The sequence below is a fragment of the Phocoena phocoena genome, chromosome 11, assembly GCF_963924675.1.
Source record: "Phocoena phocoena chromosome 11, mPhoPho1.1, whole genome shotgun sequence".
Lineage (NCBI taxonomy): Eukaryota > Metazoa > Chordata > Mammalia > Artiodactyla > Phocoenidae > Phocoena > Phocoena phocoena.
This window is the reverse complement of record NC_089229.1, coordinates 14,862,790-14,888,018: the sequence shown is the minus strand read 5'-3', so window position 1 is coordinate 14,888,018 and position 25,229 is coordinate 14,862,790. Positions and strand designations below refer to the sequence as shown.

Below are 25,229 nucleotides of genomic sequence, written 5' to 3'. Positions count from 1 at the left end.
TTGACAGCCACCTCTAACCACCATACCTCACCAACTCCTTCAACTGTAGACCTGTAGTTCTCCAAGGAGACAGCAAAGTAAAGGCACCACCTTAGGAAGGAAGAGGGCAGGGATGAGAGCTGGAAACGCAGGGAGCATAGTTTAATTAAGCACTGTTATGCAGAAGCATGCGAAAATATAATTTCAAAGCTACAGTACTTAGGAAATACTTTCTCCACTTCTGACCTTAAGAAAAACTCAAGTTGTACCTCATTTTCCCTAAAAAGACTCATTCCTCTCCGTCCACAAAATGAGATTACAAGAGGAATCGTATTTTTTAAAAAGTTTTTATTTTAATCCTTCCTAGAGGAATACAGATTTGAATGAAATACATTCATTCCATAAATACATTAGCAGCAAAACCTTCCCACCAAGGTTCTCTCTACTCCAGCCCAGAGGTCGTGCCTTAGAGCAGGAGAGCATGTTCCATCAACCGTCAACTTCACGATGTGTTTGCTTCTTGCTGAAAGCAGGAGATGCATGAGAGACAAGATGAAAAGATCAGATGGGTAGATGAATTAAGCTGGGACCCTGAAAACACACCCACGTGGTGACCATTTAACCTTCTGCACTTCCCAAATCCTTTGGCATCCACCATGCTTAACTGATGAGGTCCTTCATTGTAGACAACTTGGAAGGCCTAATCTTGCAAATGCACCAATGTGTCATCTGTCATTCTGAGTTGGCAACATTTTAATGGTGTCTTGATCCTTTTCATAGGGTAAGCCAGATAGGAAGGATCATGCAGCCAGATAGGAAGGATCATTCCCTCCTTCCTTCCCTGGGCCAAGGTACCACTTTGCCAGCTGAGTCCACATGTCCTTGTTATCAGGAGACGATGCAGCAGGCATTACTTGGCTTGCTACACCCCCAGATCCCCTTTGTCTGGGTGCTGGAGGCTTCACTGGAGACAGAGACATGTCTAAACCTACAAAGACCTCTAAGGAACAACCACCAGATCTCTTACCCCAGCTTCAATCAAAGCTAGCTTCCTGGACAGTGGCCCAGGCATCTCTCCTTTTCTTCTCTCCATCAGTGCCTACTGCCTGGCTGCTCCCTTTTTTATCTGTCCTCTAGGTACCTGCTGAAATTTTGGGAAGCAAGACCTACCCTGAACTCCCAAGCAGCCAAGAGAGATTAAGGTAGGTGGTGCTTTAAACTTGTCAGCTGCAGGAAAGAGTAACAAGCTTACGTTGTTATATTCCAATCCATTCTGGGATAAGCTTAAGTCACAAGTCTGCATAAAACAAAACACCAGAACCATAATCAGGACGACTGTAAGGCAGGGACCCAGTTTAGAGTGCTACCAAATCAGTGGCTTGGGAGAAAAATGGAATAATGAAAGAATTTAAAATAAATCTGATTTGTTTGGGCAGAGAGCAGCTCTGACTCAGGCATAAATGTATCACCCAATTATGTAAATAAAGAATGGATCTCAGGGCTTCCCTGGTGGCGCAATGGTTGAGAGTCCACCTGCCGATGCAGGGGACACAGGTTCGTGCCCTGGTCCGGGAAGATCCCACATGCCGCGGAGCAGCTGGGCCCATGAGCCATGGCCCCTGAGCCTGCACATCCAGAACCTGTGCTCCGCAACGGGAGAGGCCACAACAGTGAGAGGCCCGTGTACAGCAAAAAAAAAAAAAAAAAAAAAATCTCAAAAGTTTACACTTTCCTCCCCATACGCCACTTAAAAATAGGATACATGCTCTTTTCTCAATCTTTCTTAAAGTGTTTTCATTAGGATACTCTTCTATAAGTGCTTCATCCGTTCCCATTTAGTCTGTTTTGACTGTTGGCTGGAAGGAAATCAGAAATTATTTTATATAAAAAGCACGGTAGTGGATAACTGGTCATGTGTGTTTTTCCCTTTTGTATTTTCCATCCGAAACAGCTGGCTCCTTTTCCTTTCATTTATGCGTAGACAGAGCCTCGTCCGCGGGATACACAGCACTGCTAACCCGGCAGCCTTCTGCCCCCACAGGGTCCGCGAGCTCCTCCTCCTCCGAGTCGTCTTCCTCCTCCTCCTCCTGCGCTGATGAACTGGACGTGGGCCCTTTGCAGGTTTTCAGGTGTCGGGTGAGATGATATTTGGTTAGATAAGCCTTTGTACATTTTTCACAGACATAATCCCGTTTTCCTTCATGTGAATTGAGATGTTTCTTTAAGTGATTTGTTCTCAGGAACAGCTTATCACACTTGGGGCACTTGATCTGGCGTTCTCTGAGAGGAACACAAGAAAAAAACATTTGATTTGGGGTTACAAATGACAACTGAGGCACACACTTATTCTGCACAACCTCAGACCTTTGTCAGAGAAGCTCTACCCAAGTAGAATCAAACTTTTTTTTTTTAAACAGGAGATGTATCATATAGAAGAGTCATAAAACATTTGTAGTTTAAACACCACAGACTGATTTTGCTTGTTTTAGAACTCTATGTAAATGGGATCGTACTGTATGTATCTCTCTTGTGTTTTGCTTCTTTCACTCAGTATGATGTTTCTGAATTTCAATCAAGTTGCTGTATCAGTAGCTTGCTCCCTTCCACGGCTGTAAGCTACTTACAAATATACCACAACTTATCTGTGGCACTGGCTCTGTTGTTAATGGGTATTCTGGTGGTTTCCAGTTCTTTATCACCACAGGCAAGACTTGCTATGAACATTTCTACACTGGTGTGTGATCTGCATACGCATCAGTTCCTCTAGGGCAGGGGTCCACGGCCTGTTCAGAACCGGGCCGCACAGCAGAGGTGAGCAAGAGAAGCTTCATCGGCCGCTCCCCATGGCTCGCATTACCGCCTGAACCATCCCCGTCCCCCATCTGTGGGAAAACCGTCTTCCATGAAACCTGTCCCTGGTGCCGAAAAGGTTGGGGACCGCTGCTCTATGGCATATACTCAGGAGAGGCATAGCTGGATCAAAGGATATGTACATCTTCAATTTTACTAGATAATGCTACGCTGTTTTCCAACATGGCTGTATTGATATACACATCCATCAACAGCCATTTGTGAGTTCCCGCTGCCCCACATTCTTACCAACTGGAAAACTCAAATTTGAAAACATTTGCCAAATGACCAATACACAATGGTATCTAACTATGGTGTTACGGTAGCCCCTACAACAAAAAATTATCCGGCTAAAGATGTCAGTAGTGTTAAGGGTGGAGTAAATTTGGCCTAGACATTTAGAGCTGAAAAGAAACTTAGGGATCACACAGAGCAGGAATTTTTTAACTCTTTTTTTGAGGAGCTGAACCCTACGTCTTAATGAAAGTCCAATATGTGAAGCAAATAAAAGGGGGTTAAAATCCTTGATGGAGTGTGAGGGTGCAGTGGAAAGTTCTGAAGCCTGGTCTCCTTAGCATTTCTACCACCTTCTCCCAGCAGGACGTGGCAGAGAAGAATTCTGTGGAGCTACAGGACAGGGAAAACTCAGTCCCTGCCTTCATGGAGCTTACATTCTAGTGGAGGACTCACACCATAAACAAATTAAAAATATATAATGTGATATCAGATAGTAATAAATACTATTAAAAAAATGAAGCCAGGTAAGAGTGACAGAGTCCTGTTTTAGATGAGATAATCAAGGAAGGCCATTCTGAGGAAATGACAAACTTAAGCAGAAACCTGAATGAAGTGAGGGAGGAAGACAGGGAGATATCCAGAGGGAGAAGTTTCTAGGCAGAGGCAGAACAGTGCGAAGGCCCTGAGACTGTGTTCAGTATGCTGAAGTAGTAGCAAGGGGAGGCCCAATGTGGGTAAAATAGAACAGTATGAGAAAAGCAATAAAAGATGGAGTGGGACACGTAGTCAAGTACCACTACCACATCATGAAGGGACTTCCAGTCAATGAAGAATCACGACTGGAGATGTGCACAATCTGACTTATGTTTTAAATATATCACTCTGGCCACTGTGGACGAATACAGCATGTGTGTGTGGCACCTGTGTGTATATCTGTGTTGGGGAGTGGATGAGGAGAGAGAAGAGCAGCAGGGAAGTCAGCTGGGACACTACTGAAGTTGCCCATAAAAAAGATGCTGGTGGTCTCAACCAGGCAAGAGCTGAATGAAGGAAAGAATGGAAGACTGAGTTGAGGATGACTCCAAGGTGTTTGGTTTGAGCCACTGGGATGAATGGTGGTATCATTTTCTGAGCCAGTGAACACTGGGGAAAATCAAGTTTGTTGGGTTAATACGAAGAGTTGAGGTTTGAACTTATCAGGTTTGAGCTGCCTAGCAGACATCCAGAACTCAGAGATGCTGAGTGAATGGTTAGTTATATAAGGCTGGGGATATAGATCACAAAGCCACGGGACTAAGATAACGACCTAGAGGATAAGCGCCCCACTCGTACTCTCAAGTTCCTTTCTTAGAGGAAGGGCAAAGTCCCATGCCTTATACTCCCAGGGGAACACTGGGAGAGGAACAACTCCTACATTTGGCTTTAGGGGCTATAGTTCTTTACTAAGCAGATAAATAGAATGAATTCCAATACTAACATATGCATTTTGAAATGCCTAAAAGTAAGGATACAAACAACTGAAAATTTTACCAATGATCTCTACAGGAAGTCTCATTCAAAAATATTGGTTGGGGGGGCTTCCCTGGTGGCGCAGTGGTTGAGAGTCCACCTGCCGATGCAGGGGACACGGGTTCGTGCCCCGGTCCAGGAGGATTCCACACGCCGCGGAGCAGCTGGGCCCGTGAGCCATGGCCGCTGAGCCTGTGCATCCGGAGCCTGTGCTCCGCAACGGGAGAGGCCACAACAGTGAGAGGTCTGCGTACCGCAAAAAAAAAAAAAAAAATCGGTTGGGGAATTCTCCAGCAGTCCAGTGGTTAGGACGTTCACTGACGAGGGCCTGGGTTCAATCCCTGGTTGGGGAACTAAGATCCTGCAAGCCGTGTGGTGCAGCCAAAATGTGTGTGTGTGTGTGTGTGTGTGTGTGTGTGTGTGTGTGTGTGTGTGTGTGTGTGTGTGTGTGTGTTGAATGGTGCTTCTTTTATGAATGACTTATACTAGCATAAAGTCTTGACAGTCCTAAAACAACTTTTATACCATGGGAGTTTGGCAGAGGCTTATTATATTTTGTCATCATGAGAAAGTGTCCAGATCCACATTTAAGAAAACTGCTTTCACTGGTCGACATCTGATAAAGCCAATTTCCACCCCAGAAGGAGATAAGCAGTTATGACTCATCTCAAAATAATTTCTATTTCATTATGCTGTGAAATGGCTACCATAAAAGCAAGTGCAAATTTACACATCACTTGAAAGAATAGAAAGTTAAGGTCAAGGAAGATAACTCCTCTTTATGTGTGGTTTTCAAGAAGTAACAATATAGCCACTTGCCAGAGATACTGTGAAACAAGTCTTTCATTTGGATCAACTCAGTAGCACTAAACACTGACTGGACATTAGACTCACTTGGGGAGCTTTTTAAAAATACCAAGGCCAGGGCTCTACCCCGGACCAACTAAATTAGAATCCCTGGAGCTGGGGCCCTGGCACCAATCACTGTTTTTCACATTTCCCAGCTTATTATCATGAGCAGTGTTATCGTTTGGATATTTGTCATCCCCCCACCCCCCACTCCTAAATTGGTATGTTGAAGCTGTAACTCATAATGTGATGGTATTTGGAGGTGGGGGCCTGTGGGAGGTAATCAGGTTTAGATGAGGTCATAAGGATGGGACCCCCATGATGGGATTAGTGCCCTTATAAGAAGAGGAAGAGAGACCAGAGCTTGCTCACTCTCTCCACCATGTGAGGACACAAGAAGGCAGCCATGCGCAAGCCAGGAAGAAGGCCCTCATCAAAACCTAACCATGCTGGCACCCTGATCTCGACTTTCCAGCCTCCAGAAGTTTAAGAATATAAATTTCTTTTGTTTAAGCCACCACCCAGTCTATGGTATTTTGTTAATGGCAGCTCAAGCTGACTAATATAAGCAGCTAGACTAAATGATCCCAGAGAGCTCTTTCAGCTCTAATTAATTACACTTGGATCCATGCAATAAAATCCTAATAGGTCTCCCAATACTTGGCCTTCTCCTCCTTCAATCACCCTTTCCTGCTGCCAGAGTAATCTTTACAAAATGAACATCTCAAAAAAAAAAAAAAACATCTCATGACACTCTTTCCCTTAAAATCCTTCAATGCCTGTGCAAGAATGTGAATGCTCATAACATTACTAACTATATACTTAAAAATGGTTAAGACAGTAAAATTTGTGTTTTATGCCATAATTAAAATACACACATGCACGCACACACACAAAGCACAGAATAGTTCCTGGTACATAGGTAGGAAAAATGCTTCGGTAACTCTCCATTATTTCCAGAACAAAATTTAATTTTCTTAGTTGGATAAAAGGCTCTTCATGATTTGGCTGCTGCCTCTCTCTCACTCGCTCTCATATACACCCAACGCTCTAACTATAAAGAACCACTAGCGGGACCTCCTTGGTGGTCCAGTGGTTACGACTCTGTGCTTCCACTGCAGGAGCACAGGTTCGACCCCTGGTCAGGGAACTAAGATCCTGCATGCTGCACACGCAGCCAAAAAAAAAGAAAAGAAAAGAACCACTCGCATTTCACAGTCCTTTTCGCATACTCCGTTTCATCTGTCTAGAACAGTATTCTCATCCCTTACCCTTCACTGTCTCCCTGAATAACTCTAATTTATCTCCTTTAATGCTTGCTCAAACTACCAGGACACTTTCCCAGGACACTGCAGGCTGGGCTGGGGCCTCCTCTCTGGTCTCTCAGGACCCAGCGCTTACCCTGACATCTGCAACACAGTATAGCAATTACTCTTCTGTCTCTTAATGCTCTCCAAGCTCTTTAAAGCTCATCTTTGTATTTTTACCACTTAGCACAGTGCTGGGCATCAAGGAGGTACTTAGAAATTTGTTAAATTAATGAAATGATGTTTTGAAAATATGAAAAAAAAGGAAATACAGAGAGTAGAGGTGAAAAATAAGAAAAACAAACAAGTGAAATCTTCCAGGATAAACCAAAACGTTAGTTTTCCAACCTCTGCTTGGCTACGTGGAACACAGGAGGCACCGACGGGTGCCAAGGCAGGAGACAGATGACAAGCCTCGTTCCCCGCCCGAGGGGTGTTGGGCTGCGGGCGACTCACTGTGTGTGGATGAGCACGTGCTGCTTGAGGTCCTGCCTCCGCATGAACAGCTTGTCACAGTAATCACACTTGAGGTTCTTCTCGCCCGTGTGGATAACCATGTGGGACTCCAGGTGAGCCTTCTGGGTGAAAGACTTGTCACACAAAGTGCACCTGTAGTTCTTCTGACCTGCACATCAACCCGAATTACCATACCATGAATAAAACTGCCACGAGCATTCTCAGGATGAAGAGGCACACTGTATGGGTATGTAGCAGAGGCAGGAATAAAACAGAACTGACTGTAAACTGGAACTTCACTTTCTGGGACTGTCTACCCAGAGCCACTCAGAGCCACTCAGAATTTATATTCTGCAACTAAAGCTAGTGAAGCTAACAAATCTGACCTCCTAGGACTGCTTACCTACACACACACACACACACAGACACACACACACACTTTTTAATGTTTATAGCTAACGCATGATATAAACTCTGGAAAAAAAATCACTTATAACCCCAGTGCCCAACTTAATTCAATTATTTTTTTAAAAAAACTCATGAAATCTAGTACTTGCCTATAAGCAAACATATTTTTACAACCTACATTTTAGTATTCTTTTTTAAAACATTTAATATGACCTCATAAACCAGGGATGAAATAAAATCCTTTTAAGAATGCAGAAATAGGGCTTCCCTGGTGGCGCAGTGGTTGAGAGTCCGCCTGCCAATGCAGGGGACACAGGTTCGTGCCCCGGTCCGGGAAGATCCCACATGCCGCAGAGCGGCTGGGCCCATGAGCCATGGCCGCTGAGCCTGCGCGCCCAGAGCCTGTGCTCTGCAACAGGAGAGGCCACAACAGTGAGATGCCCGCATACTGCAAAAAAAGAAAAGAAAAAAAAAAAAAAAAAAAGAATGCAGAAATAGGGACTTCCCTGGTGGCTCAGCGGTTAAGAATCCGCCTGCCAATGCAGGGGACACAGGTTCAAGCCCTGGCCCAGGAAGATCCCACATGCCGCAGAGCAATGAAGTCCGTGCACCACAACTACTGAGCCTGCACTCTAGAGTCCGTGAGCCACAACTACTGAGCCCACGCACCGCAACTACTGAAGCCTGTGCACCTAGAGCCCATGCTCCGCAACAAGAGAAGCCACCGCACAGCAACCAAGAGTAGCCCCCACTCGTGCCGCAACTAAAGAAAAGCCCACACGCAGCAACGACCCGACACAGCCAAAAATAAATAAATAAATTTATATTAAAAAAAAAGAAATAAAGTTACTCTATGTCAGGGGTTAGCAGACCTTTTCTTACAGGTCGGTCAGAATCTTAAGCTCTGTGAGCCATACGGTCTCTGCTGCGACTACTCAGTCTTAATGGAAAAGAATGAGGAAAAGCTTTACTTTCAAAGATTTGGAGAATGAATGACCCAGCCAAGAAAATGAAAACTAAAGCAGTTACTTTATAGCAAAGTAAAAAAGTAAGTGAAAAAAGTAAGTGCTAAGAGAAAGGGGTTGGTTTGTATGGAGTTTAGAAAATAGAAACTCAACAAATTTTGGCAGTGTTTACTGAGCAATATTCAAAGGAAAGAAACTGGCTGTGGCTGGTGACCAGGGGTGAGCTCTAATGGGAGGCTCAGGCTGTTTCTGTAGAATTCCCTTTAGGGCCAAACACATACATCAACTTCCTGATTATTAACTGCATTTTTCCAGTCACCTTCAAACTATGGTGGGGGCACCTGGAAAGTGAAGCAACTTAATAACGAGAAGTAATACTCTCTGAGGAGGCACAGTTATCCCACCAAGATTTATGACCCAACAAAGTCCTGCTGACAGCCAGCTGGATTCCTTCTAACATCTGATCTCAACTCTACCTGCAAGACTATCTTGCTGCCAAGGCCTTACTAATTTCTAATTTTTCAAAATTCCACTTTGATGGTCCAACACAACTTACCTGTATGTATCTTGAGGTGGGTCCGCAGGTTGCTGGGATCACTAAAAGCCTTGCTACAGAAATCACACTTGTGGGGCTTCATACCCATGTGACCCATAAAGTGAACATGAAGTTTGGAAGGAGAGATAAAAGCTTGGGGGCACATGGAGCACTTCCACTTCCTTTCTTTGCTGTGGCTTGGCCCATGGCTGCTGCTGTGGCCCTGGCTAGGAAGATGGTTATGGATGTGGCTGGTCAGGTGGGCTTTGAACTCTGTATAGGAACTGCACTCCTTGCCACAGTTACAGAGGTGCACATCTGGGTGTTCAGGAACACCTTAAGAGAAAGATTATTCAATGTCTCCTGATACTTAAATTTAAAAACTTGTTGATATTAGTAACTATTGCTTATAATTCTCCCTTCTACCAAAATTTCCAGCTTGCCCGCTACATCTTGTTCAATGCTCTAGTCCTAGCATCTCAGATAGCGTGTCAGGCACATACATAGGGAACACTTGGTAAATACTGGATTATAAGGCACCTTTCCTAGGAAAAAAACTTAAGATTTTGTAGTATACAAACTCCTAAACATCATTTGTCATCATGACACAGTGCAAGAAAAAGCCTATGAAGGTTAAACCAACTCAAGAAGCTTTGCTGTCCTTTATGAAATTAAATTGTAATGGTTCAAAAGGAACATAGGAACTTCAAATTCCACAAATCAAAGTCCTAACACAAAAGTTCATACTGTCTGGTCAATAACAATTAGCTTATGAAGAATCTCACGGATTTTAACACTTTTAACATGGGGTAATATCCTGCTTTTATATACACAAAGGTACGTGATTTGTTTCAGCTTACATGTAAATCATTACCAAAACTCTGCTACTGGTCCTTGGTGCTTTTACTATGCTAGATTCATACCAAACCAAGTCTTACATAAACTTACCAATCTGCTGAGCATAATCCCGGCTGTAATAAAAAAGCAGTTCATTTTCAGGAGGGATATCTTGTGAGGTGCAGAAATAGATTTTTCCATCATGGGGATAAGCCACCAAATTCTGCTCTTCCCGATTCCTAAGTTATCACATTTAACAGATGAAGCATATTAAATTTATTTTATTAATTAAAAAAAATTTTTTTGGCTGTGCCACAAGGCTTGCGGGATCTCAGTTTCCCGACTAAGGATTAAACCCAGGCCACAGCAGTGAAAGCCCAGAATGCTAACCACTAGGTCACCAGGGAACTCCCATCAAGCATATTAATTTTGAAATATACACTAAACACATCATATCCCTACAGCAAAATCCTATATGAAAACTTAGATGTACTATTTCTCTGGGTCATTTCTCTAATTCCCTATACTACCTATTAGGAGTAACTTGCATAGAAACAGAATTCTTACTTCAATATCATCCTTTATAGTCAGAAATACTACAGTCTGTTACTGGAAGAAAAATAAATAAAGTCTTAAAACAATATAACAAAGACACAGAAATAGATAGCTGAACAAGAATTAACCAAAAGAGCAGCCTAAGGGGTTGACTAATAGCTAATATAAAGAAAAGGTACCCGGGCTTCCCTGGTGGCGCAGTGGTTAAGAGTCCGCCTGCCGATGCAGGGGACACAGGTTCGTGCCCCGGTCCAGGAAGATCCCACATGCCGCGGAGCAAATGGGCCCGTGAGCCATGGCCGCTGAGCCTGCGCTCCGCAACGGGAGAGGCCACAACAGTGAGAGGCCCGCATACAGCAAAAAAAAAAAAAAAAAGAAAAGGTACCCACTTGCAAGGTCAATGGTAATTGTATCATTCCTTACTGCATTAGTAAGTTGAATGAACTGTTCATAAAACAAGGATAGTTTCTTATATTTTGATTTATAATAACCCTTAGTCAACAACTACTGGGGTGAAAAAGGTGAAAAGTCTTAGGCTTTAAAGTATGTTCAGATATCACTGTCATTTGGATTCTTCGATTCTTCCCTATTTTATTCAAAGCTTCCTACTGAAAAACATCTGAATCGTAACTATTTCTTTCATCCAAGTCTACTCTTACCTGGCTTTGCGCACAAACATCATCCAATTACATTCATTTTCGTCAGTTGTAATGATGCAGAATTCTAGGACACCACTGTGGTATATCTGTCAACAAAAGGCAAACATACTCATCAGATGAACTGAAAAGTGATACACAATGCTACTAAGTTTAGCCTAGCAATAATCTCATTTACTTTGCAGTAGGTACCAACTTCCCTAGTCAGTGTGAAAATACATGGTTGTCTTCTCAAATGTTTGTCATTTCACCAGTCCCCCTATTTCCAGCAGTACAATAAAGACCACTAGGGACCTACAGTTAGTGCTCAGTGTATAGAATCATGTTGCTCTTGATTATTCACATTTTGGCTTGACTGGAAAAGACATAAGAAACAGTCTGCTTGTCTTCACCACCTACCACATGAATGGACATTAAGGTCAGAGAACCACCTCTTCTCATTATTTCTCCAATGCACGTAGCATTCCTCTATGTTTACTCCTGGATACCACAATTAAAGTCCCCAATGCCAGTGGCACTCTACCTTTCCAACTATCACAAGACCCATTTCCCCCTTACTTCAATTTTTGCAGGCATCATTCTCAACCTATTGACTAAAATTCTATATAAACATGTTATAGGAATAGCTGTTTATATCAAAAACTTAAGTTTCTAGCCCCTTCTGTTAGAAAACTAGAGAAATAATCTTAGCTTCAAATTCTAGAATTGTTTCCCAAGCTAAATATTTGAGGAATGTTTTAGTTGATTACAAAATAAGACTTTCAACATATAAACAAAGTCCATGGCCTCAGCTGCCACAAGTAATAAAAATGAATAATCATTGAGTTATCTAACAAAATGGAGACTAAAACAGTTTATCTTCCATATTCAACACCTGATGTTTTGCTATGTATAATAAGTTGGCTACCAAGAACAGAGAGAATGCACTATTAAATGACTGATAGTGAAAGGCACTGTATGAATCTTGGCTACGTTTTTAACTACCTCATTACAGTGAAAGCAACCAAAAGTCACAGAAAAGTTTCATAAACACTGACCTTCCAGATATGATTAACTGCCTTGTCTGTCCATTCTGCTACTTCCATGGAGTGACTCTGCTGGCCAATAAGAGGCCCAAAGCAAGTCCGCACAGGAATGGTTTCTCCAGTCCATACACCTATCAGTGGAAGGACATGAACTACACAATCAATGATTTAAACATCTAATCAGATAAGAAGAGAGTAGCTTAACTCATACAAAGAATCTTATTTTCAATGAACCTAAGTACTACTGATATTCTAGCACTCCTGAGAGGTAGATAAGTGTTATGGGTCCTATCCTGTAAATAAGGAAAAAGTAATAAACAGATTAGATAGGGGCTCAGAAGAAATAAGCAGAGTAAGAAGCAGTATCAGAAATTCCTGAACCATTTTTATATACAAGGAACCAAACCATGTCCCTCCAAATACGTTATTTTGGAGTTGACACATAAAAAAGACTAGAGAACATCATTCTATCATAAAAAAGTAAAGCAATTACTACAAAATAAATCAAACGTCTAAGATCACTTGTGCTTAAAGCACTGCTCTTTACTATCTAAGCTGTTTAATGCTTTCAACTGACCCATGCCTAAGTTACACCTGAAAGAATAACGAACCTAGTATTGTATTTTCGAAGAATGGCACAGTGATTCAGATACCACGTTAAGTTCCAATATGGATAAGCATACTTTGGCAGTCTACATTTCTTATTACCTTTTCCTAAGGAGTATTAGGCAATTTACAAACATCTGATGTAAATATCTTTAGTGATAAAGAAGTTATCAATGGTGAATTTTCAATGTTTTATAAAAGAAACTAAGTTTCAAGGAGTGCTTTGTCATGATTATTGATAGTGGATGATACAGCTGAAAATAAAAGTCAAGTCTTCAAAGACTCAGGCTAGGATTCTCTCCTCTATTCAATTCTGATTCTAAGCAAGGGGAACTTTCCCAATAAAGTTTTCAACTTGATGTACTGCTGTCACCCCTGGACAAGACAAATATTCCGTAAAAGGATAAATCTCAGCTATAAACTGACTTCTGGATCAACCAAATAATCACTAAATTACACACATCCACTTTTACAACTTCACCCTACAAAGGAAGAAGAACCTCTGATGGGGTTTTATGGTTCCAAGAGTCTTACCAACATCTGCTCCCACAATTGACTGGCGGAGAACAAGCTGCTTTGGGAGAGAAAGCCTCGCTCTGCTCTCTATTGGAGTGTCAGGAACAAAAGTCACCGGTCCGTGATCTGGGCAGTCTGAGGGATAGGCTCGGTCACAGAGAGTGCACCCTGAAGATGGGAAATTTGAGACATAAATGGGGTCAGTTCTAGCAGGCAAATGAATGACCACCTGCTTTTTTATTTAAATACAAATTATTAAAATGTAACCAGTACGAAGCTAGGTTCTAGTAGAAATTCTCTGATCAAAGAACCACTTTCTTACACTAAAATATATATCCACTGTTATATCTCTCTTCAGCAACATTTGATAATTTTCTTTTGATCCAACTGGACAAGTTTTCTATTCAATGCGTAAGAGAAAGACTGATCAAAAAATAAGCCTACGTTACTTCAAGAATCAAGTATATTATTCCTTACATTGAGTAGATAAGTAATACCTTGAGATATGATGTTCTAAAGTCCAAAAGATTCCAATTCTACCAAACTATAAGAGGAAACTGAGTTGAAATGCTGTAGCGATGCAAAGCCAAAACAGAGATGACAATAGAGCACAACAAAGTCAGAGCCAGCTGCACCACTGCTCTCTTTTGCTTCACTATTAACAAACTGGCTGACCACGCTTTGATGACAAGCTCTTAAGACAAAAAAAATATGCAACCTGCTCTTGGGACAGCAGGTGAATCATATTCTTGCAGACATATTTGCTTAACGTTCTTAATTCTTATTGTTCATGCGGTCTTTTTGCATTGTCAGAAAAAATGCTGAATTCATATTCTGTTTTCTGTGCTTACTGTAACTTCACTTTTACAAGCTCAGGAGTGTCCTCCTTCTCTATAAATCTTCTGTTCTATTCTTTTACTTTCCTTTCTCACTGTTACCTTAACAGTAGTATTAATGACCCTATTTAGTCAATGACTGTGTTCAAACTTTCCAAATTCATTCACAAAATAGTTGTAAATACATAAACCTTAGAATCGCAGCCTTCTAGGTGCCTTTTTCTCCTCAGAAATCCATTAGAAATTACCGCTTAAATGGCATAAAATATCAGTAAGTTTTCATATTTAGCCAAAGCAGTAATAATATATTACTTCTTCGAGTACTACTTGATTAAAAATTCTTTGAATATCAGACTAGAGATCCCCTACACTCTATGAGAACTTATTCTCCAATGCTCTTAACAAGAAACCATGTTAACTCTTCAAACAAAGGAGATTCAGAATTCATACTGCAAAAAATGCTTACAGGTTTCCTTCAAAGATATACAAATGGCCAATAAGTACATGTAAGATGTTCAACATCATTAGTCATTAAGGAAATGCAAATTAAAACCACAATGAGATGCCACTTCACACCCACTACAATGGGTATTAGAAAAAAAAAAGTCTTGGCAAACATGTAGAGAAAATGGAACCCTCATACACAGATGCTGGGAATGTAAAATGGTGCAGCCACTTTGGAAAACAGTCTGGCAATTCCTCAAAACGAGGAATTCCACTCCTAATATATATCCAAGAAAATTATAAACATATGTTCATACAAAAACTTGTACGTGAATGTTCCTACCAGCATTGAATATAATGGCCAAAAAGGAGAAACAAAATATTCATAAAAGATAAATGGATACAGAAAATGCGGTATATGCATACAATGGAATATTCTTCTTCCAAAAAGAGGAATAAAGTACTAATACATGCTATAACATGGATGAGCCATCACAACATTATGCTGGAAAGAAGCCAGACACAGCCACATAATGTATGATTCCATTTACATGACATGTCTAATAGGCGAATCCAGAGAAAGTAGATTATTGGTTGCCTGAGAATGGGGGGCAGGGGTGAGAGTGACTGCTAATGGGGTTTCTTTATGGGGCGATAAAAATTTTGGAATTACACAGTGGTGATGGTTGTACAACCTTGTCAATATACTAAAAACCACTAAACTGTACACTTTAAAATGCATATGTGAATTATATTACACATGATCTAATAAATATGTCTTATGTTGAAAAAGCAAATGGCATGTCACACAGAATACCTTACTGAAATTTACTTCTATAATTAACTATCTGTGAAATCTTGGGAAATACCTTAAGCATTATTAGGCTAAGCTTACCTGTAAAATACAGAAATGACTGTTTCCTTACTTCAGGAAGATGCTATAAGAACCCACAAAATGTCTATATACTGTTTGGCTTACCTGAGGAAAAGGCACCACATTAATACAAAGGACAATACAAAGGCAAATAAAAGTTCCAAAGTCTAGTTACCTCCTATACTCCCTTAACACCTGACTTTGTGACTACACCTGTTGAGGATGATGGCCCTCTCTATCAATATCTCCAAAAGAAAAAGGCTAAGCACACTCACAAATTGTAAACAAGGTTGCCATATTTTCCTTGTTTGAATTGGAGTCTTCCATTTGCAGTGAAGGTGGTACAAAAGAAAGACTGTCTGAAGACACATCTACATGACCTGTCCCCATAGCAACCTCCTGGGTGATGGAGGAGACAGCCACAGGTTCTAGGCTTAGGCCAACTTCATGGAGGGAAACAGATTCTAGGGAGGCGAGGTTGTGTGAGGTAGAGAGTGCCACGCTTACAGAGTTGGTGCTCATGGCCACGGTGTGGATGGAGTCACTGAGGGCACTGTCAGACATTCCGTTGACCCGACTTGCAATGTGGTCTGTCTCCATGACCACAGGGAGCTCCAGGCCATTCCCATGAATGGGTATCACACCACCATGTCCTACAGTTTCTGCTGCAAGGTTGTTGCTCACAGAATCCACAGAAAGAGGTTCATGACTTCTGGAGCCATTTGGGATTTGGGTATGCTCGCCTGCAACACCATCCATGGTAAGCTCTTCTGCCATTCCATCTGTAGAGATTGGGCTGGTGACCCTAGAGACGTTCTCCATAGTGATTGTTGTGTCCAAGGCCACCTCATGGCCATCAGTGGGATGAAGACTTTGGGCACCATGTGTGTTCACAGAGCGAGAGTCTATTGAAACAATGCCTGGTTCTAATCCAACATTTCCATTGGACTGATAGGGATCTAGCGCCGAAGGGTTATTGGTGATAGATAATGCTGTATTACCATCAACATTTATAGAGTTAGGGTGGATATACTGAGGAGGTGGTCTGTCAGCTAAATAAGATAAAATGCCTGAGAAAAGGAAAAGATGAGATATCAGGAATTTTTCAGTATATTGTTAAATATAAAGAATTCCAAATTCCTTACAAATGTAACTAAACTAAAATAATCTCCTACCTATCTCTTTGGTTTGATATCTATATACTTTATAAATAGCAACATACATATACCACAACTCAGTTTTTCCTGTGAAACTCAGAATTCATAAAAAATTAACTATGTTCCTTTGAAGTCACTAGAAATTAATCACTTATAAATGCTGCCTTTAATATATACATGGCTGGAGTTCCTGAGTCTTTAGATGCTGAAATCTGCTCTATAAGAGTTAAAAGGTAAAATCATTTAAAAGATTTTCCATGTGAAAAATAAAAATTAAATATAATTTTTAACTTATTAGACTATCATAAAACATTAGGCTCTATTCAAAACAAGTCACAATTATACCTGCTTTATTAAGACAGAAAAAAACGTTTGAACACTCGTGCTTATGAAGATGTGGTGAAATGGTACTTGCTGCATTGCCAGTAGGAGCCTAAATTTCTAAATCCTCCTTGGAAAGTATCTATAATAATAACCTCAAAAATGTTCATACCCTCTTGCACAAGAAATTCCACTTATGGTAATCTCACCTAAATGCATTTTGTAAGTATTATACACAAAGACATTCATATATGATTATTAAAAAAACTGGAAAAAACTGTCCAACAATAAAGATATAATAAACCATGGAATATCCACTCAGTAGAATATAATGCATCGTTAAAAAGGATAATTATGAAAACCACACAGCAGTTGGGAAAAATAACTATGTAAAAATAGAGAAAAATATTAAGTAAAAAAAAGGGTACACAATTGTATAGAAAGCGCTATATAGTGTTAATTATGAAAAACAGTAAAAACCTATACATAAAAATAAAAGACAGGAAGGAAGTAGACCAAAAAGATGGATGATGGGACTATGAATGATTCCCCTTCCTCCTTATTTGCTAAATTTTTTGAAATGAGTATATAATACTTCTAGAATAAAAATTCAATAAACTTTAATTTATAATAAACAATGACACTTGTAAGCAGGACATGTGGTTGATAGGAATTACAACTGCAGAATTATAAAAACTGAACCAAGGAGATGCTAGAGGAGACAAGAAAAATTGTTTATGTGCCATTAAGAAATTAAGCTTAGGGCTTCCCTGGTGGCGCAGTGGTTGGGAGTCCGCCTGCCGACGCAGGGGACGCGGGTTTGTGCCCTGGTCTGGGAGGATCCCACATGCCGCGGAGCGGCTGGGCCCGTGAGCCATGGCCGCTGAGCCTGCACTCCGCAGCGGGAGAGGCCACAACAGTGAGAGGCGCGCATACGGCAAAAAAAAAAAAAAAAAAAAGAAATTAAGCTTAGTCAAACTGCTATGTTAATATGTTATCTATATGTTCTAAGAGGAAAAGTACATAAATATGAACAATTTTTTCCCACAAAGATTAATGTCTAATAGTGACAAACAGAAAAAAGTGTTATTCAAGCCTTCAAGAACTGAAGTTAAGAGTTGGCTGAATTCTTTCTCCTAAATTCCTGAATAACTATAACACTTACCAGGTAGAATGGTTCTGAAGTAACTGCTCTCAAGGTGGGGGTAAGGTGGTGGAGGTAGGGTGTAGTTTCTTTCAGGTAACCCACACATCACCCCTCGATCCCCAATACCCATTGGGAGCATGAGTGACAAAGCAGAAGGCAGAGAGCTCAGGGAGGGACCCAGGTTTGGAATCGCCACTGGCAGCCCTACAAAAAAAAATTTTTTTTCTCCATTAAAAGTAAGTATCTTAGGGCTTCCCTAGTGGCACAGTGGTTAAGAACCCGCCTGCCAGTGCAGGGGATATGGGTTCGATCCCTGGTCAGGGAAGATCCCACATGCCGCGGGAGCAAATAAGCCCATGCACCACAACTACTGAGCCAGCGCTCTAGAGCCCGCAAGGCACAACTACTGAAGCCTGCGTGCCTAGAGTCCGTGCTCCGCAACAAGAGAAGCCACTGCAATGAGAAGCCCGTACACCGCAATGGAGAGTAGCCCCCGCTCTCCGCAACTAGAGAAAGCCCGCTCGCAGCAACGAAGACCCAACACAGCCATAATTAAATTAATTTTTTTTAAAAAAGTAAGTACTTTAAAATTCTGTAATCACTTGCTCAACTCTTAGGAAGGTTTTTGCAATGGGCAAAAATCTCACCTAGCAGCCCTTTACATCCACAGATAGGTAGTGTTGTGCAGACATCCACAAACAAGTCCTACATTTAATCAAGTTAGTTTTAAAATGCCAACTTGATCATCCAGTTGTCTATTGCTCTTAAGTATCAAAGCATTTAATTACAATTAAAAACCTAGTTTAAATACAATTTAAGAAAACAAATTATTAGAGATAAAAAGAATGGGAAGAAACATACCAAAGATCAAAGAAATATATCAAAGTTCAGAGTGGTCTCTGAGTAGTGACAGAACAGTTGTTTGCTTTTCTAAGAATTTTCTTTCTTTCTTTATTTGGGTCTTTGTTGCTGCGCACAGGCTTCCTCTAGTTGTGGCGAGCAGGGGCCACACTTCGTTGCAGCACGTGGGCTTCTCATTGTGGTGGCTTCTCGTTGCGGAGCACGGGCTTCAGTAGCTGTAGAGTGCAGGCTCAGTAGTTGTGGCCTGCGGGCTCAGTAGTTGTGGCGCAGCACAGGCTTAGCTGCTCCACGGCATGTGGGATCTTCCCGGACCAGGGCTTGAACCCGTATCCCCTGCACTGGCAGGCGGATTCTTAACCACTGTGCCACCAGAGAAGTCCCCAGTTTTTAAATTTATTTTTGCACTTTACTATATTTTCCATTTTATATGGTGAGAACGTTTCACTTAAAAAAAGATATGCTTCTGGGGGCTTCCCTGGTGGCGCAGTGGCTGAGAGTCCGCTTGCCGATGCAGGGGACACAGGTTCGTGCCCCAGTCCGGGAAGATCCCACATGCAGCAGAGCGGCTGGGCCCATGAGCCATGGTCGCTGAGCCTGTGCGTCCGGAGCCTGTGCTCCACAACGGGAGAGGCCACAACAGTGAGAGGCCTGCGTACCGCAAAAAACAAAAACAAAAACAAAAACAAGAAGGCCTGGGCGCAGCAACAAAGACCCAATGCAGCCAAGAAAATTAATTAATTAATTTTTTTAAAAATGCTTCTACTTGGAAATTAATGTAAAGCTAAATGTAAAACTGTACATACATATTTTCATATAATCTTTTGTATATATGCTGTACTTCATGATTTTTAAAAATTTGTACTTTATATTTACCTTGGACTATATCTATCCGCAAGTGCTAAAGTGACCCTGTGCCTACGTATCATAATGAACAATCACCAACTTGGGCAGTGCTGATTCGCATTATTTTTGCCAGTGGCAGTATTTTTTAATAGGTTCTTCCTCCTCAATAAGAGTGTCCACTAAATGGAATGCCTAAGAGATAATCAAATGAGTTAAGAAGTAACAGTTTTTTAAAAAATTTCTTTTGTGGACACTAAAAGAAATGTGAAGACACCCTAGTTTAGACAAACCTTATTTAACGGCTGCATATTAGTAATTAAGCAGGTAATTCTCTATAGAGAACTAAACAACTTAATAGATTTAAAATACTCTTAAACATTAACTCTTACTTTGATAAAATCCAATACATTACAATGTCAAAGACGGAAGAATCACTATCTTGCCACTGTAAGACTCAATGGCTTACTTGTTTCATTTCTATTTCAGTAGAAAGAAAAAACTGAACTAGCCAGATAAAAAGGTTTTAAAAGTACAGCGATGGGGAAAAATGAGCTTTTCCTATATTTATTCTGTCCCAGTACTGAGGCTCAGGGGGAGTTCTACGTAGGAGCTCCATCTCTGAAACCTCCTCTTTGACCATAATTCTAGGCCTGGTGTGTTTGCAGCTGTTGCCAGTTTGATATCATAGAAAATAAAGCTGAATTTCCCATGTGTTCTAGGAATAGTTATTACAGTAACTTTGATTCTCTCCTAATAACCCAGGGACAGAATGCCAAGGGGAAAAACAGATGAATGGGTAACCCTAGATAAAATGCCAAATCAACTACAGCTCTACAGACAAAAGGCCACCAACCCAAGAAGAGAACAACCAGAAAAAAACCACTACTGCTATTCTATCCACTAGGACTTCAGTACTCTAGAAAAATTGCTGCCACATGTGGAACCACCATTTAGACCTGCTGGGCTTCTCCCTTCCACTCTTAAAGGGGCTTTCACCCCGCTGTAGGCTCCATTTAGAACTGATAATGCAATTAAGTGCTAAAATTCAGTCACTCTCCCTTACCACTCACCTGGGGCTGGGATGGCATTGTGAGTGGGTGAGGCAGCCAACCCCAGGTGACTCCCTGAGACTGGCAAGGCATTGCTCACAGAGGATGAAGTCAGCTGCTCCATCCCCACTGGGCTCAGGTTCATTTCATTCATCCTAAGAAAGAGCAGACACAACCAGTTATGCAAAAAATTACCTCAGTGACTCTGTTTAAGGTACTGAAGAACCTGAAACAATGGAGGTGGGGAAATGGGACTTAACCAACTATGACTTCATTGCTATGCTCACAGCTCCCTGATAACTAGTGTCATTGGGACTCAGAGATGTTAACTCAGCCATCATACAGCAGAAACAGGATTTAACTCAGGTGTGCCTCGCTCCAAACCCTAAGCACACTATCTAAAGCAAAGTTTGCAATCCTTAGAGCACACTGGCAACAAGGGTTTGTTTTTTAAATTCACCTAAGTTTCTTCCTTCACAGTATTTAGCTTCTCCAACCGGCTTATTACTTTAAACCAGGAGTTTTATAGACAGTCTGTTTTAACTTACTCAAAGAATTTTTACTAATTCCTTTTACCAGGAGTTAAAGTGATACTGGGTGTGAATTAGATTACCAATCGTATAAAGAAGCACCATATCTTCTCCATGGATCAGCATTTTATTAAAATCCTGTATAGATACCTTAATAATTAATCAATAATTTTAGTAATATCCTCCACATATCAAGGTTCATTAGGCAAGCTTTGCTAGCTACTTTATTAAAAATTACTTCATATTTGCTCACCAATTCTACAAAATAAGGTAACCAAGGAAACAGTGGCTCAAAGAGGGCTTGTCATATGCCCCAAATCACACAGCAATGAAATAACACAGATCATGCTGCAAAATACTGTCAAAAAGTTTTTCAATACACCAAACTTTTTTTTTCTAGAGACCATTTTTGGCTGAAGAATCTGAGAACTGCTTTTTCCATAAAATCCATCTTGTAGTGCCATTGACAAAGTCATTAGAATAAGAGTATACTGATTTGAATAAGCTATTACTAGAGATTGTTATCAGTAAGTATTAGTTCCTATGTCAGAATTTAGAGACTGCCATATTATAAACAACTTCAAGAGGCCAGCCAACAGGCTATCCAAAGGAGGTCACCAAGTGACCTCCAATGCTTATACTGAGTTATCAGTGATTCAAGTTCATGCGCAAGCACCTATGTACAAGGGAGGGGTGAAGAACAGGAAGGGGAGTCAAATCGGTCTACACACTCCTTAGCAGTGAAGGCAAAACTTAATAGGTTTTTAATCTGAAAAATGGCAATATCAGCTACCAATCAACATGAAAATAATAATAACTAATACTTATTACTCCCTTACCTTAGGTGTTAGGCACTGGGCTAAGTGATAACATGTAAAATTACCTCACCTAATCCTTATAACTACTGTGAGGTAGGTATTATTCTTAATCCCATTTTAGAGATGAGAAAATTGAGACTCAGGCTAAGAAACTTAACCCAAAATTACATTAACTAGTAAGTGGCAGAGTCGGGATTTAAATCCAGGTCAGCCTAATTTAAGAAACTAGTAAGTCGCAGAATTGGCATTTAAGTCCAGGTCTGCCTAATTTAAGAAATCTAAACTCTTAACTATGACTAGAAAAAGACAATTACAATAAAAGAAATTTTTGCCTTTTACAGTTCCAACACTTATGATCTGTGTATTTATATTGTGGAGTATGTTTAAAGTCCCACATAGACCTATTCCTGAATTATTCTCTATCCATAAGCTTCAACCTTACTCCGGGCTAGGTATCTCATACAACTAGGATCCCAGACGTTAATAAAGTGTACAAAGCTGAGAGCGATACCCTATATAGAGTAGGCATTCTGAAATATGTATTTGATTTGGATGAAGCAATGCAAACTCATCTTTACTAGAAAGACAACTAGCATCACATGGCAAATGAGATACACCTTATGAAAGACAGCACATTAATAACAGTATTTAATTATGCTATAAAAGAATGCAAAAATCCTTATAGCCTGAAGAAGCGATAGCTAACAATTTTGAAGGTTTCTGGGTTTGGGGTGGTTTAAAACAGACTTTTCCTGTGACTTTTTATAGCTACAAACATTGACTAAAACTTTAGAACCACTGGAGCAGTAATGACCTACAAAAAAACGGTTACGATAATTTTTTTAAGTACAATTAAAAGTCTGTAGCTTCAATTTCCATGCTGAAAATTTCTGAGTATTAATCTGTGCACCTCATCTCAAGACAAAAATCAAAACGGTGCTTCTAGGTTGACTCTTAGGCCTTCTCAGACCAGTTCAAACAGGAGTTTAATGTGAGAGGCTCAGCAGATTTCTGCTTTGCTGTGAGTCACTAAAATGTGATGATCTCAGCAGCCATAAACCAAAGGTAACTAGTATCCCACAGAGAGAAAGCAGATGAAGGGAATTTACAGTATGAGCCTCAAAAGACTCCCTCATTCCAAAGTGCAATTCTATTCTAGCTCCTTTTCTCATATGGGATGCTAGGAAGCAATCTTGGGAGAAGGGCCAGAATCAAGATACTAACTAAGCTCGCTCTTCTTCCCTATGCATTCACTGTAGAATCATATCCTTCATCTTCTCTAGTTTATGTGACCTATGTATGAACCATTTGTTGATCTTACGACTTTTTCTTAGAATGACATAAGAAGCTAACTGAAATGCAGCCACTTTGCAAATGCAACAGACAATTTCAGTGATTTGGATGAACTTTTTTTTAATCTTCCTTATCCTCAACATACAGCCTATGAAAGGGCTCATAAAGAATGGCCAAATGTAACTCTTTCTTTGGCACACTTCTGTACTGTAGTGGCATGGTACCACAAAGTACTTTCAACATTAACACGGAGCCTGCACAATTAATAACTTAATTTCTCTACATTACCAGCCAAGCCAGACGGTAACCAGCAAAATTCAAGGTGAAACATGGTTTTGAGCTAAAAACACACTTCGAAATCCAGATAAAAATATTATTAAGCGCGCAAATAACTCAAAGGCAAGGATAAAGATGTCCAACGAGTCAACAATCGACGTAACGGCTATTCGGAACAACTACTCACATTTGGAGTAAATCAAATGTAATGAGAGTATATTCAACCCAATACTGGTTTCTGGATGTTTTGTTCCCTTTGGGACAAACCCACTTGCCAATCGCACCTGTAACCTGCCCAATGGCACCAAAAACAAAAGCACTCTTAAGTCTCATTTGCCAAATGTTTTCCAAAGATGTCACCAACGCTGAGCTCACCAAGCTACTCACCTGTGATGCATCTGCTGGGGGCCAAGTGTCAGAGAAAAGCGCACACGGGTGGTGGAGAACCGGCATCAGGGTTTGCGTTCCAGGGTCACGTGCTACCGCATCTTGCTTACAACCGCTGCACAAACGCGGCCATTCGTCCCCGGGGCCGCCCGGGGCAGCCCAACTTCTCCCGAGGGCCGGCGGCCGCGCACCCCGCCGTGAGATAAGGCATGCCGGGGGACACCCGGGGCCTTTCCTCCAGAAGCTTCGGGAGGGGGGCTACCTAACCTGAGGGGGAGGACAAGGGCGGTCACCAAAACACGGGAAGGATGCAGCCCCCGTCCCCTCGCCGCCAGAGAGCCCGGGCCTGCTGACACTGCCTCCCAAGGGCGGCCAAGTCGCCCGCTCGCCGGCATGGGGCCCGCAGGCCGCCCTCGCCCCGCCCCGGCCGGGCCCGCGCGCAGCCCACCTGCCGGCCGCGCGGGGGTCGCGCACGCCTGCCCCACCGCTTTGTTCTTCATCCGGGCAAAGCTCGCCTCGGGGCCCTCCCCGCCAGCACGACCCCCCGCTCCGGTGGCCGCCCGCCTAACGTTCCCCGCCCGGCCCGGCCCGGCCCAACCCGCAGTGTCCTCAGGGCCGCACCCTCCAAGGCGCGTTTCCGGCTCCTCAGCCACTCTCGGCGCCCGCTGCCCCGCCCCTTGTGCGTGCGCCCCTCCCCGCCACGGCCCGCAAGCGGCGCCAGCGCACCGACTCCCCTCCCCCAAGCCACCCCGTTCCGCGCTTGCGCGCCGCGGGGACTCGGGCCGGAGGGGGAGGGCCGTGAGAGGCTCGGCCCGGAACGCCTCGTCTCAGTCCGGCCGGGTCGAGTCGAGCGCCGAGTGATCGATCCCGTTGCTAAGTAACCAGGGCTGATGTGCGCGCAGGGAGTGAGTTCTGAGTCTTATAAACCCACCAGACTTAGGATTTCAGTCTTCCTGGCATTCTCCTAGTAGGAAAGCGTGGGTCCACGCAAGCCCACAAGATTTGAAATAAGGAACTTAACCTAGAGGTGTTGGTGGTGTGGCCCAGGAGGAGTTGAATATCCCGAATATTTGTCGTCATACGTTACATCTGAAGGTTGCTCA

The 25,229-nt window shown here is 41.9% G+C and overlaps 1 protein-coding gene across 1 annotated transcript; it reads right to left on the bottom strand.

Annotated features, from left to right (window-relative positions):
• Positions 1 to 1,946: 1,946 nt before the first annotated feature.
• On the bottom strand, positions 1,947 to 24,137 carry PRDM4 (PR/SET domain 4). The gene is made up of 11 exons (XM_065887509.1): positions 24,127 to 24,137; positions 20,844 to 20,977; positions 18,088 to 18,273; positions 15,720 to 16,514; positions 13,309 to 13,458; positions 12,181 to 12,299; positions 11,147 to 11,232; positions 10,044 to 10,171; positions 9,117 to 9,431; positions 7,188 to 7,356; positions 1,947 to 2,259 (listed from the first exon to the last, which is right to left on the bottom strand). Exons 1-11 carry the CDS (start codon positions 24,135 to 24,137, stop codon positions 1,947 to 1,949), a joined length of 2,406 nt encoding a protein of 801 aa, XP_065743581.1.
• Positions 24,138 to 25,229: the final 1,092 nt, after the last annotated feature.